Source organism: Priapulus caudatus, unplaced genomic scaffold (assembly GCF_000485595.1).
Source record: "Priapulus caudatus unplaced genomic scaffold, Priapulus_caudatus-5.0.1 Scaffold76, whole genome shotgun sequence".
Taxonomy (NCBI): Eukaryota; Metazoa; Priapulida; class Priapulimorpha; order Priapulimorphida; family Priapulidae; genus Priapulus; species Priapulus caudatus.
In genome coordinates, this window is record NW_014577137.1 from 523,895 (window position 1) to 536,095 (window position 12,201).

A 12,201-nucleotide genomic window follows, 5' to 3' on the forward strand; every position below is an offset into this window, starting at 1 on the left:
GTGTATGGCTGACTAGCGAGTGGATGGCTGGACTAGCCAGGTGGATGTCTGACTAGCAGTGTCATGGCCTGAACTTATGCAGTTGGATGGGGCCTGACTAGCGAGTGATGTGATAGCAGTGAATGTCTGACTAGCTCAGTGATGGATTGACTAGCAAGTGATGCTAACTAGCTACGTGGATCGGTCCTCACTAGGCTAGTTGATGGGCTAGCGAGTGTATGGTGACTAGCCTGACGGTGATGTGGCCTGACTTAGCCCAGTTGATGTCTGACTAGCATGATGTCTGACTAGCAGTGATGGGCCTGAACTAGCAGTGATGGGCTGACTAGCAGTGATGTGGCTGACTACCAGTGATGGGCTGACTAGCAGCTGATGTTCTGGGACTAGCAGTTATGTCTTGACTAGCAGTGGATGTCTGACTAAGGCAGTGATGTGTGACTAGCAGTGGGATGGATCTGGACTAGCAGTGATGCTGTAGACTAGCATGTGATGTCGCACGCACGCACGCACGCACACGCGCGCGCACGCACGCACGCACGCACGCACGCACACGCGCGCGCACGCACGCACGCACGCACACACACACACCCACACACACACATGCGTACGCACACACGCGCTGTCATCTTAGCCCCTCCTTTCCATCTCTCTTTCTCTCTCGCTCTCGTTCTCCCTCTCTTTCTATCTCCATCTATCTCTCCCTTGTTTGCTTTCTACACCGCCCTGCTTCCTCTGTCCGCGTGCACGGGAAGCTTGGCAGAGACGTGATCCAGCTGCTAATAGTATACATGCCATCATGCCATGACCACACACACACATGCGTACGCACACACGCGCTGTCATCTTAGCCCCTCCTTTCCATCTCTCTTTCTCTCTCCCTCTCGTTCTCCCTCTCTTTCTATCTCCATCTATCTCTCCCTTGTTTGCTTTCTACACCGCCCTGCTTCCTCTGTCCGCGTGGGAAGCTTGGCAGAGACGTGATCCAGCTGCTAATAGTATACATGCCATCATGCCATGGACACAAGCGAATGTAGTGAGCGGCTGTTCTCAAGCGCGATGTGACAGATATGACAGATATGTGACAGATAATGTGACAGATATGGCAGTAGAGCAGCAGGCGAGCGCCGTCTGTGTCGACGATGACATAGGCAATATGTAGCAGACGATGTGAGTTCACAACATGTGCGATCCAACAGAGCGGAACAGAAATTTTTACAGGCAAGCGAGACACGAGACGGCAAATTTTTTTCCGTCAGCTGGGATTCATCTGTTCGACACATGCATCTCTGGCGAATTTTTGGGCTCTTTATATGTCGTCTCCCCCCCCCCCCCCGCTATGGTGTCTGTCACACTGAGGTGTATATAATAACATAATGAGTGTCATCACATAGACACATATCTACACATAATCGATGTCTACATATCTACATGTCTACATCTATATCTACATGTCTATCATAATATGGTCATATCTATATTATCAAGAGCGTATAAAGAAGGGTCTTCTTTATACGCTCTTGATATTATGACATTCTTGATAAGATATTGTTATGTTATTATATATAGATCACTAGACTGTCCAATAGTGTCGGATCTGTGAATGACAGTTGCGCGAATATTTCCCGAAATTTTATCGACATGATTGCACATGCTTTAGTGGTTAGTGCAATATGTGGCTGTGTCATCATGTGTGTGAGTGTGTGTGTGATACAATGCCGTTAATAACACACTATAATATAATTCACTTAATATAATAATATGTAATTCACTGGCTGCTTTGTTGTCGGTGAGTCGCGGAATACGGTGAACGTTAGCAATTCGGACCCATGCGTTTATTAAGAAAATGAATAGTAAAACAGCTGTATTAGCAAGGCGAGAAAGAGTGAGAGAAGGAGATCTCTCTAATCCCTGATGCCACGTTAGACTGTTGAGGCAGGTAGCTATAATGGTCTTTGATAAGCAAAATTGCAACAAAAAAAACAACGTTGGCATTTCGCATGCATGCAGCATAGATTTTGCGAGTGCTGGTACAAATATCGAGGTTTAAAATATTGATGTTTTGTCAGAAAAAAAGCTCGATGTGTGCAAGCAAAGGACTATATAATATTATACGGACAGGAGAGTGGGGAGCTTGTCAGCTTAATCGTTCTGCGATAGTTGAATACCAGAATACAATACAGAATGTAATACCAGAACCACGAACGCCTATGATTGATTACATTTTGATATTGCACCCATGAGGTGCTACTCCTCCGGGGCTCCACATTAGCTCTGTTCAGCGCCGGCTTACTGTATGCGGCCTTCACTTAATTATTGTCATGAAATTGCATATTTACCTGTCTGCTTGCATGTCTATCTAATCTTGATCTAATGAATATAGGGTGCTAAAATATGAGTCCCTTCCGCCATCTAGTGAGTAGAATTGTCAATAAAAAGATTACATTGGTATTGAAGTGGTTAAAACAAATTAATCCCTCCCGCCATCTAGTGAGTAATATATTATTAATAAAAAGATTACATCGGTATTGAAGTTCTGCTTTTCACCTACTCTGGACATATATATATGTCATATAAGATGATTATTTATCTCTCAACTACTCTGGAAATATCAGTGATACTAGATGCTGTGACATGTTAGGCAGTATAAACCAGATACAACACTTTCGACAATTCACCATGTCAGGGTTCATAGTAGTAAGACACATGTTGAAATAAGGACTTATAAGACCCTTTCTGGAGGCCAAAATAAGACTTTTTTTTACGCGATTTCTGATAGATCACCGACTATTAAAGTACACTAATAATATTTATATACACAATTGCACAGCAGATGTCACCGAAATTCAACACAGAAAATGTTGAAAAATGGTCCTTTGGCAAAAAATAAGGACTATTAAGTACTTTTCTAAGATTTCACCAAAAATAAGTACTAATAAGGGCCCTTATTTTATTTTTGGCAAAATAAGTACTTATAAGACTTTGGAAGACCCGCTACGAACCCTGCATGTCTTCAGGCTAAAACATTGTACATAAACATGTAAATTAGATGCAAATAAAAAGATAATAGAAGAACTGTACTTTTTCGCTATACAGGTTTTATTACAAATTACAATACACAGCAGACACCATGGTAAAAGTTAAACTTTCACTCCAATTGTTTGACCTACAAGGAGAGTTCGAGAAGGCAACATCGTACAGTAACCTGGATAATACCAGAAGTAGATAATAGGGAATATTCCCTATGATCTACTTTTGATAATACATACCAAGGCAGAATGTAAACAACACGGAAAGAGAGTATACGCACAGATGAAGCCCATTGTCCCTGTAGGTGCAGCCAAAGCTGGCCACCGCACAATTAATTGCAAGTAAAGCAGGCATGTATATTTACGACGTCTTACGCGTATCAATCACCACAATTTGCATGAGAAGTCGCTTCCAATTTAAAGTTGTACTACGAGTAGCCGTCACGCTATCATTCGTGGTTAGATAAAAGATTATTCCCACATCCCACAACTTTTCTTCATCGTATTGCCTTGGCCCACACTAATACTAACAGTTAAATGCATGCAGCAAAATATCTATAGAGATGATAAAGTACATGCCATTAATAATTCTTTCATTTTGTTTGTAGGGCATCCATCGTTAGTAACACTAACAGACACCACTGCTTTAGTTAAACTCCTTTACATTCACGCATACACTCAACAATGATGTAGGTGTAATCGGGAATTAAAATAACTGTCTGTAACTTTATATCTACTTGGAATAGACAGAATCAGAGAGTAACTGCAATAGGATAAAATGTGAACATTCTTACATTGCTAGCAATGTAAGCACCAACACAAGACCAAGCCCTGGAAGTCTAAATTATTACTTGACAACAAAGATAAGATTGCCCAAAAGGCAACAAACACATCAGCCCAGAATCAGCAGCCGATATACAAGCAGTCATGAACGAGACAGGAATTCTCCCGCTTCAATGTACATAGAATAAATACTAGTCAATTTTCATTCCCTCTCACGCCCCGCTCAAGAACTTCTGCCCGTCCTGCCCTTCTGCTGTTAAAAATATTTATGTACACAAGCAGGTCGATATATGGAAAGACAGTTAAACCAGAACTCTGCCGGCGTTAGCGATGTCTAGGCGTAAAAACTCACACGCGCACCGACAACGAAACTGATTCGGAAACGCTTCTAGTATTTAGCATGACACAACACCCAGTTCCACACACAGAGAGTATATCGCTCGGTTATACTCTCGCTTGGTGGCATCACAATCTCTTCAGCGTTCTCTTCTTGTCCTTCTGCTTCTTCTTATCGCCTAGCTTCTTGTCTCCCGCGTGTTTCTTCGCCATCGGCCCCTCCGAGGGCGCCTCCTCGAGGCCCTCCTTCGACGAGCGTGGCCGTGATGTTGCGTGAATCTCTGTCATCATCTTCGCACGCTTGCAGTACTCATCGTAGTGCTCTAACAGTAGCTTACCAGCCTCCTCGTTGAGCGCGGACTCCGGGTTCGGCACGATAAGCAGGCATTTTATGGTCTGCAATAGAAACGTGACCGGATAATCATTTCAAACCCGCCATAAATTGCAGAAACTTGGATTTCAATAACTTTTAGCATCAGCAATGCATCCTGGTATTTTCACATTTCATACATTTAGGTATCGGGCCATCGGCACATTCATTATCTACCATACCACACATGTATGCGGTAGTTTCATACCAGCGCGCTACTGTTAATTTCGAACCCTGTATGACCCTTACACATAATAGCAAAAAAGTATGGCAGAAGTCTATGATGTTAGATAGAGATTATCTGAAGCTAAAGTTATTATTACGAGTTTTGCTCAAAAACCCCCAATCCCCCAAAAATATAGCGAAATATACTCTCACCTCACAGCGGATATATCACTGATTACACCAGCATTAAAAACACTCAAATTTTAAGCAATTATAGCATATAGAAAATTGGATATGAACACATTGTAACAGCAATGCATTTTAACGTGTCGCTATAATGGCAGAATTGGTAAACTTGTAAATTGTCGGTGATTAACTGAACACAACTGCATTTGAGAGAGACTGTATGTCTATGGCAGATAGGCGGCGGCGCTCTTAGCTAGTCCAAGGCTACCGGCTCTAGTTTCAAGATTACAGCAAGATTGTTTACCAAACTAGTTCAAAAATTGCATGTCTTGGTGAATACAAGGGTTCTAAGACATTTTATCGTTACTCTAGACAATTGCTGTTACTCAAGCAATAACGGTAGGTATCATGAAAGTGGTGAAAACACTGGAAAACTCTGGTAATAATAACTCTCTCTCTAATAAAAATCTAGTTTAAATTTCAAGCAATTATGTGTGCACTGTGCACACGTGCAAACTACTCACCAACAAGATGTGCTTAATGCCTAGTTCAGCCTTCCAGTCTTTCTTCAAGGTATTCACACATATCTCGCCATTTTTCGCCACGTTTGGATGGAAAATTTTTGTGAGAAAGAAGCCCCGCGGAGGGACTTGAGGAAAATCTTTGCCGAGAGAGAGTTTTACTCTGAAATAGCCACCTGCATACGGTGTTCCAACTGAAAGAGGTAAGAAAGATTGTAAGCACATTTAAACTGAAATATGATGGCTTGCTTTGATTTAATATACAGTGATGTTGCGCAATGCAATCCAGAGAAAAATGACAGTAATACGAGAACCTGCAATGTATGGGACTGAGTCATGTTTTCCCATCAACTTCCATCATATAATTAGACATGCTTTCATATATTTACCTCCGCCCACGGAGTGGAGGAGGTTATGTGATCGCTCTCGTGTAGTGTGTTCGTGTGTTAGTGTGTTCGCGCGATCGATATTAGCGCGTCAGCGAGCCAGCCAGTGCAGCGACCGTGTACATGTGAGCGAGCAGCAGCAACGAGCGGCTGCTACGAGCGAGCGAGCAGATGTCGCTGGCAGAGGTATGCACTCTCCGTGAGTGCCCTCTGTCTAGTTCTAGCTGTGTTTACTTTTGACAATCATAACACAGTCATGCTGTTTTTACAGACGAATGTAGTATATATGTCTCTAAGCTGAACTGTAACTGAATAAGAGTACCTGTGTATTGGGGCCACTTATGGCATGCGTAATTGGCTCCAACTGTTACAACCCCCTCCCAGACTCTCCCCAGCTGTGTATAAACGACATGCTTTCTGACATTCCTGGGGAGAACCCTGCATCCACATGTTATATATTTCAAACGACTATTGTTCTGCAGTGCATCTAAACCAGCAGGGTTCGACACTAACGCTAGTCCGTTAGTCCGAGACTAGTAAAAAATCAGAAGGACTAGTAGATTCCCATAGCAGTTAGTCCGGCGAGACTAGTTATATTTTCCCCGTCCCTCACCGTCCCAATTTCCCATCGATTTTACCGGCGGCAGCGTCTCTCATCCAAGATCCAAAGAGCTATATATAACTCGTCCAAATTAACAAGTTTTCCCTGTTAGATGCCCTAGTCCAAGTAGAGTAGACGCTAGCACGCTCTAAGCATGCTGCTAGACCCTACGGCAGTACAAACATTGTTAAACAAGGGGGCCACGAACCCAGTCTACCAAGCTTGACAGTAGCTGTTGACATAGAACAAACGGTCTGATTGTAGAAATGACGCATTATACGCTAGACACAGTTATAGGCTCTCATAGGGAGGTATTTGCAACCACATGATCGCAACCACATCGCATGCGTGTGTTACTTGAAGCAGTCCATACAAATAGTAGTGAAGCTAATAGTAGGCACATCCTTATCCAATAGTATAATATACTAACATCCAGAGAGACCGGGTACAAGATGGCGTTGCGCAAAAGATGCGTTGTTCCCCGACCGCCAAGAGCGGTTAAACCGCGCACTTCCGCGGGACTGGGCGCACGCGACCGCGGTGTGTTGTATGTAGCATTTCGCGCTGCCCGCTATACGAATTCGCGCGCCGAAGGAGGGCGGGCGCGCAAATCCGTATAGCGGGAAGCGTAACATCGCGCAAGTTTCGTCAACCTACACCGGCTCGGCTGCAGCGGGCATTTTGCTGTTGGCTGCTTGCGCTGAGTAGGGTCCTATGTCCCCCGGCCGGTACTGCCGGAACGATTACCCTGGGGTACGGTCCGGGCTATACCGGAACGCTACCCTGGCACTATTCTAATATGGCCCCGGACCGTACCTCGGCCTACTCTCACTAACAAGTCTAGAGTCGTCTACGCCTATCTAACCCGAACCCGAACCCTAACCCTAATCCTAACCCTAACCGATATCAAATAGCTGACCAGGGTACGTTCCGCGTAATACCGGACGGTACCAGGAGTTACGTTCGCGGCCAGTACCTGCTGGGACATTAGACCCTTATGACGCGCTGCTTGCTTTTGTGCGCGCTGCGCCCGGCAGGGCCGGCGAAGTATTCTTGCTGATGGCTATCGTTTCGCCAGCAGTATCTACAGCATTAGCCTACGTGTAAATACTGGCCACGGCCACGCCACCAGCCGTGCTCGCGAAGATATTCGCCGGCCAGCGAAACTGTTTTTTCCCTCAAAACCCGGGTATAATCATCACAAACCGTAATAGTCGCCCTTCTGATTGGGTTGCCCTTCGAATTGCTCTTGCTTCTTACACAAAGAGAACTAAACGCCCATTTTGCTATAAGATTTTGTTTGGCGTTTGATGACGCCTATGATAGTACGTTTTCTAGATGTATTTTCGCATGAAAAAACATGATCCTTTTCCTCATTATATAACATTAATATCAACTATAATTGCAATTTCTTGTCGGCAAATGTGTTATTTTTCATCTCAATTCTTAAAGTTATGAGAGGTCATTGGGTCTCTCGTAAGGTATTTACTACGTACGTATTACACACACTCGGTAGTGGCTTCGCGGCAGGATCGAGGGAAGGAGCAATAGCCGGCTACGACCAGTTACTAGAGCTACGTACCGGTACTTATAGTAACTAGGCTACGACAGTACTAGAGCTATAGTACTCAGATCGTACTCGCGTTGACGCTAGTAGTAAGTAGTTACTATTTACGTGAGTAGTCCGTAGTCTCCTAGTGTTTAACCCTGAGGTTCAGCTTGAACAGTCCAAAACTAATCGGACCACGGCCGAAGCATAAACAGAAATTCGGCCAGCTTAACTTATAAGTATAAAGCATAGATCCTCCTCAGTAACTTAAGATTAAGCTGAAATAACCACATTCCACAAAGAAGTGCAATTATAGTAAGTATTATATGTTATTAAAATGAGTAAAATATGTTGTCTTGATCATGGAAATACATCAGAACACTTATACTTATTCTAGCGGCGTCATAAACACAAACACAACATTTACAACCAACGGCGTTTGTTCTCTTGCTTGAAGGTTTTCTGTCAGTCAAAGCAAATCAGTCAAGAAACAGCATGATATTTGGTTTACATATTCACATGAAACCATGGGTTTTAAAGGAAAACATACTATAAAACTACTTTAACCTCACTTACAGAACGTTCCGGGAAAGTTTTTGGTAGATAATGGGGTTTGGCTACAATAGTCATGGAGGCTGACATCTATGCCAAGTTCCATGCCATCAGAAGCGCCATCTATCCTCGTTTGGGAAAAACATTTCGCCGCCGGCCACGGCCAGCGTAGGTGCTCGCACGACGTGCCGTGCACGACAGGGCATGGGCGCGCGGTCAGGAGGTCGCTCAAACATGCGACGTACCAGCCAGGCGCCGTACGGCGGCGACGCATCGATTTGCGATAGCATGTAGACCCGCGCCACCCCGTTGGAGCGCCCGTCACGACACTTCTGTAAAAAGCTCTGTGATAGACAAAACTCTATACTCGGCAGTAGTGCGCCTGTCACAGGCGTAGCGGCCAACGAGCGAGCGTTGTCATCGCTGATTGACAGCATGTTCTTGAGGTTTCTTGTAGGATCAGCTACGTCTTAGGCCATGAAGGCGCGCCACCCCAAAAAAAGTTTAGGGCCGTTTGGAGATGGCCATCCTGCCGTCCATGCGGAAATGTCGGTTGGATTGCGCCCAAGGTTTTTCGCGTAGTGGCGGTTTCAGACCCCTGTCTCAGATATCTCTATAAGTGACTAAAAAGGGGGCGGCGTAATTCGCGTTGGGCGCGGCTTCGCCGGCGAGCTGTGCGCAAAAACGCGGGGCCGCAAGTCCGTCAAGGTTGTTATGTGTGAAGTATTTGGACAGGTGCCCGCGCCTACTACACTCCCAAACGTAAAGTCGCAGGAGGAGAAATTAGATGGCCAGCGTGTCTATGAATATAGATCGAAAAGGAGTTTGCGTGCGTTGCACACGCACGGCACGACAACGATACGCACGCGACGCCTACTGTGCACACGCACCCGACGCACGCGTGACGTGCACACGCACCCAGCGCCCAACGCGTGTACGTGCACACGCACAGCACGCCACGTAGTTACGTTGGCACGACGCACGCACACAACCGTGTGCGTGCCCACGCACAGCCGTCACGTGGTACGTGCAGCACGCACCCACAAGCACATACGTGTACGTGCCCTCGTACGCGGAGCACGTGTATCATTGCACACGGCTCACGCAGGCACAGGTACGTGCAACACGCACGGCCACGTGTACGTGCACACGCCAGCACTACACACACACACACATCCCACACACGATACGCGCGCAACGTTTAGCACGCACACAACACACGTTACGTGTTCCTATGCACAGCCACGCACCGTGTACGTGCCTACGCACGCACGGCGATGCACGGAAAGGGATGCGCCACGTGTACGTGCCCATGCCGCGCACGCAAACTACCGCTACGTGTGTACGTGCACAACGCACACCACGTGCACGTGTAATCGTGCAAGCAGTACAGCACGGACGCAACGCACACGACGTGTCGGCACATAGCACGCACTGCACGTGTACGTGCAGCGTACGAGCACACAACCCCACGCACGGCACACACGTGTGACGTGCACAAGTGCGTGTACCGTGCGGCTACGCCACGCCGACAGCACCCACGTGTACGTGCAATACGTACGTGTACAGTGTACGTGCAGAATCAGCTTCCGTCCCAGATGTTTTTTCAGCAGTCTGCTACTTTGCGACTCTGATTTACGGTTTTCTCGTCATTTACGGTTTTCGCCTCGTAACTAGACGGCCATTGTTTAAGCGATGATACCGGACATTACCACCAATTAGAACATACTGAACCGCCATTAGAAATGCACATGCTATTGGAAAAAACGGCAGGCCCTACAACGATGACGTCAAAGCTGTGCTTAGCTTGAGCAAGGCCAAACACCACATGGGTTTAGATGTCGGCAGCACTTACCTCACCGGACAAGGCCTGCCAGAGGTTGCTTACGGCGATAGCCCGATACAACGCCGGAAAACGTTTGTAGGCTTATAAATGAAGGCCAAATTTCTTGCTGTGATAAGTGACGGATCCACAGATTCCTCGTCAAAGGAGGCCGACATTATATTTTCGAATTAAAATTTTATTTAATTTAAGTTTTATGATCCATATCAAGTTAACATGTATTTAATAGCAAAGTTGGCAGTCCTTTTTTACAAAAACCTTTCTGGGGGACAACAACTTTGTTACCCTTGGGAGAGACGCCCCTTGTACCACTAGCAGAAGAGGGGCTCCACCCTCCTAACCCCACCTATGGCAAATAACAATGCTCGTCCGCTCTGACGCCTAGTAAAGAGTCCTTAGGCAGGACATAGTAGAATCTTGGAAGGACTAGTACATTTTTTGTATTACTAGTCCTGTGGACCTAAATGAACTAAAATGGTTGTGTCTAACCCTGACCAGGTTGTTATTTTCAAAACTTTGTAAAATTTGCAACACACCTGGTCCTGTCGATGATCGCTTGAATGTCGGTAACATCATTCCTCGTTTGGATAGATCGTAATGCCTTGCAGGGCTTGTGACACATCAGCTCTGACAGCTCGCCCTGTTGAATTCTGTCTGATGACATTGTGTGATAACATTTTCGAAGCATTTTTGGGACTCTATAAGGGTTTTGGAGAATACAATTGTTAATATCGTACAGACTAGATGTAATAAAGTCATATCGCGAATAAATTTGTGACAGTCATTTAAAGCTAGCGGATCAATATATTACAAATTAATCCTATCATATAGGTGGTATAGTAATAATCAGGCTCCAAAAAATTAACATTCTTGTCTGGTAGTGCCTACGAACTACGAGATATTGTAAATCTGGTAGTTTAAAAATATTGCCACATTTACTCATTGGAAGCTACATGGGCTCTAGAATAGCTTCATGATTATAAAAATTGTTAGGGTAAATAATTCATTGTTCTACTGTGGCCACCATACCAAAGCAGGGCTCGAATTAATCCGACGGCCGACCGAACGGGCCAATGGCCGTCGTGCCCCTATCAATCGCGACTGCCCTGAAAATCCACCAGACCGTCGGCAGTCACCTGCCTTGCCCGTTGTGTAATTGCCTGTCGTGCCCTTAATCTACTGGCCCCTAGTTTCGTTTTAGTAATCAACATAACACGTGCGCGTGCGTGGCCTGTAAAGTTGTCAATGATGAGCTAAAAACCGATAGTCGCAGCGAGGGAATAATAACAAGCATCCGGATAATTATTTGCTCCTGAATAGCGGGCATGTAAAATGTCTTGTTACTGTAACTTCCATTAGCAGAGGTGGGTACATGGGTCGGTATGTGTTGACGGTGTTAAGCTTACATGGGGGCAATATTGTTTTTGTACCATTAAAAGCAAAGACTGATGTTGATGTACTAATTTGTTATATTTTTATTTTATTGTTACAATAAGTGGCCTTGGTGCCCTTCTAAATTTTTGAAGAGTTCCTTGGTGCCGTCTTCTATTTTAAGCAGAAAAATTCAAGGCGATTTCTCCCATGCCCTAAAATTGCCCTTGCCCCTTCTCCGCGCTTATTCGAGCACCTGTACCAAAGTGTAATCCTCATTTTATTGCCATAACTAGTTTCTAGATTAGGTAAGGGATCTCTATAGCTCCAAGAAACGGTATTGGCTAGGGTTAGAATACGTTTCAAACCTTGGGCTGGCAGCTACACGTAGTTGCCTTATTGCCAAGTATCGGCCAAAGAAAATAACACATGTGATATACCAAATGAAATCAGTAACAGTCACTGGCTTCTTGTAACCATCAGTGCGCAGGCGATGCGCTGGAGTACTTACG

General features: G+C 45.2%; 1 protein-coding gene across 1 annotated transcript; it reads right to left on the reverse strand.

Moving 5' to 3' along the window:
• Positions 1 to 3,073: 3,073 nt before the first annotated feature.
• LOC106821537 (ubiquitin-conjugating enzyme E2 S-like) lies at positions 3,074 to 10,922 on the reverse strand. The gene is made up of 3 exons (XM_014826391.1): positions 10,855 to 10,922; positions 5,391 to 5,581; positions 3,074 to 4,541 (listed from the first exon to the last, which is right to left on the reverse strand). The coding sequence occupies exons 1-3, from the start codon at positions 10,892 to 10,894 to the stop codon at positions 4,275 to 4,277; spliced, it is 498 nt and encodes a 165-aa protein (XP_014681877.1). The 5' UTR covers positions 10,895 to 10,922; the 3' UTR covers positions 3,074 to 4,274.
• Positions 10,923 to 12,201: the final 1,279 nt, after the last annotated feature.

Bases quoted from the DNA above. Each gene is read 5' to 3' on its own strand.
- LOC106821537 (XM_014826391.1), bottom strand. From the start codon at position 10,894: ATGATGTTACCGACATTCAAGCGATCATCGACAGGACCAG. The intron at 5,582-10,854 runs GTGTGTTGCAAA...TACCTCTTTCAG, and splicing joins GCGATCATCGACAGGACCAG to TTGGAACACCGTATGCAGGT. The intron at 4,542-5,390 runs GTGAGTAGTTTG...TTTCTATTGCAG, and splicing joins GCATTAAGCACATCTTGTTG to ACCATAAAATGCCTGCTTAT.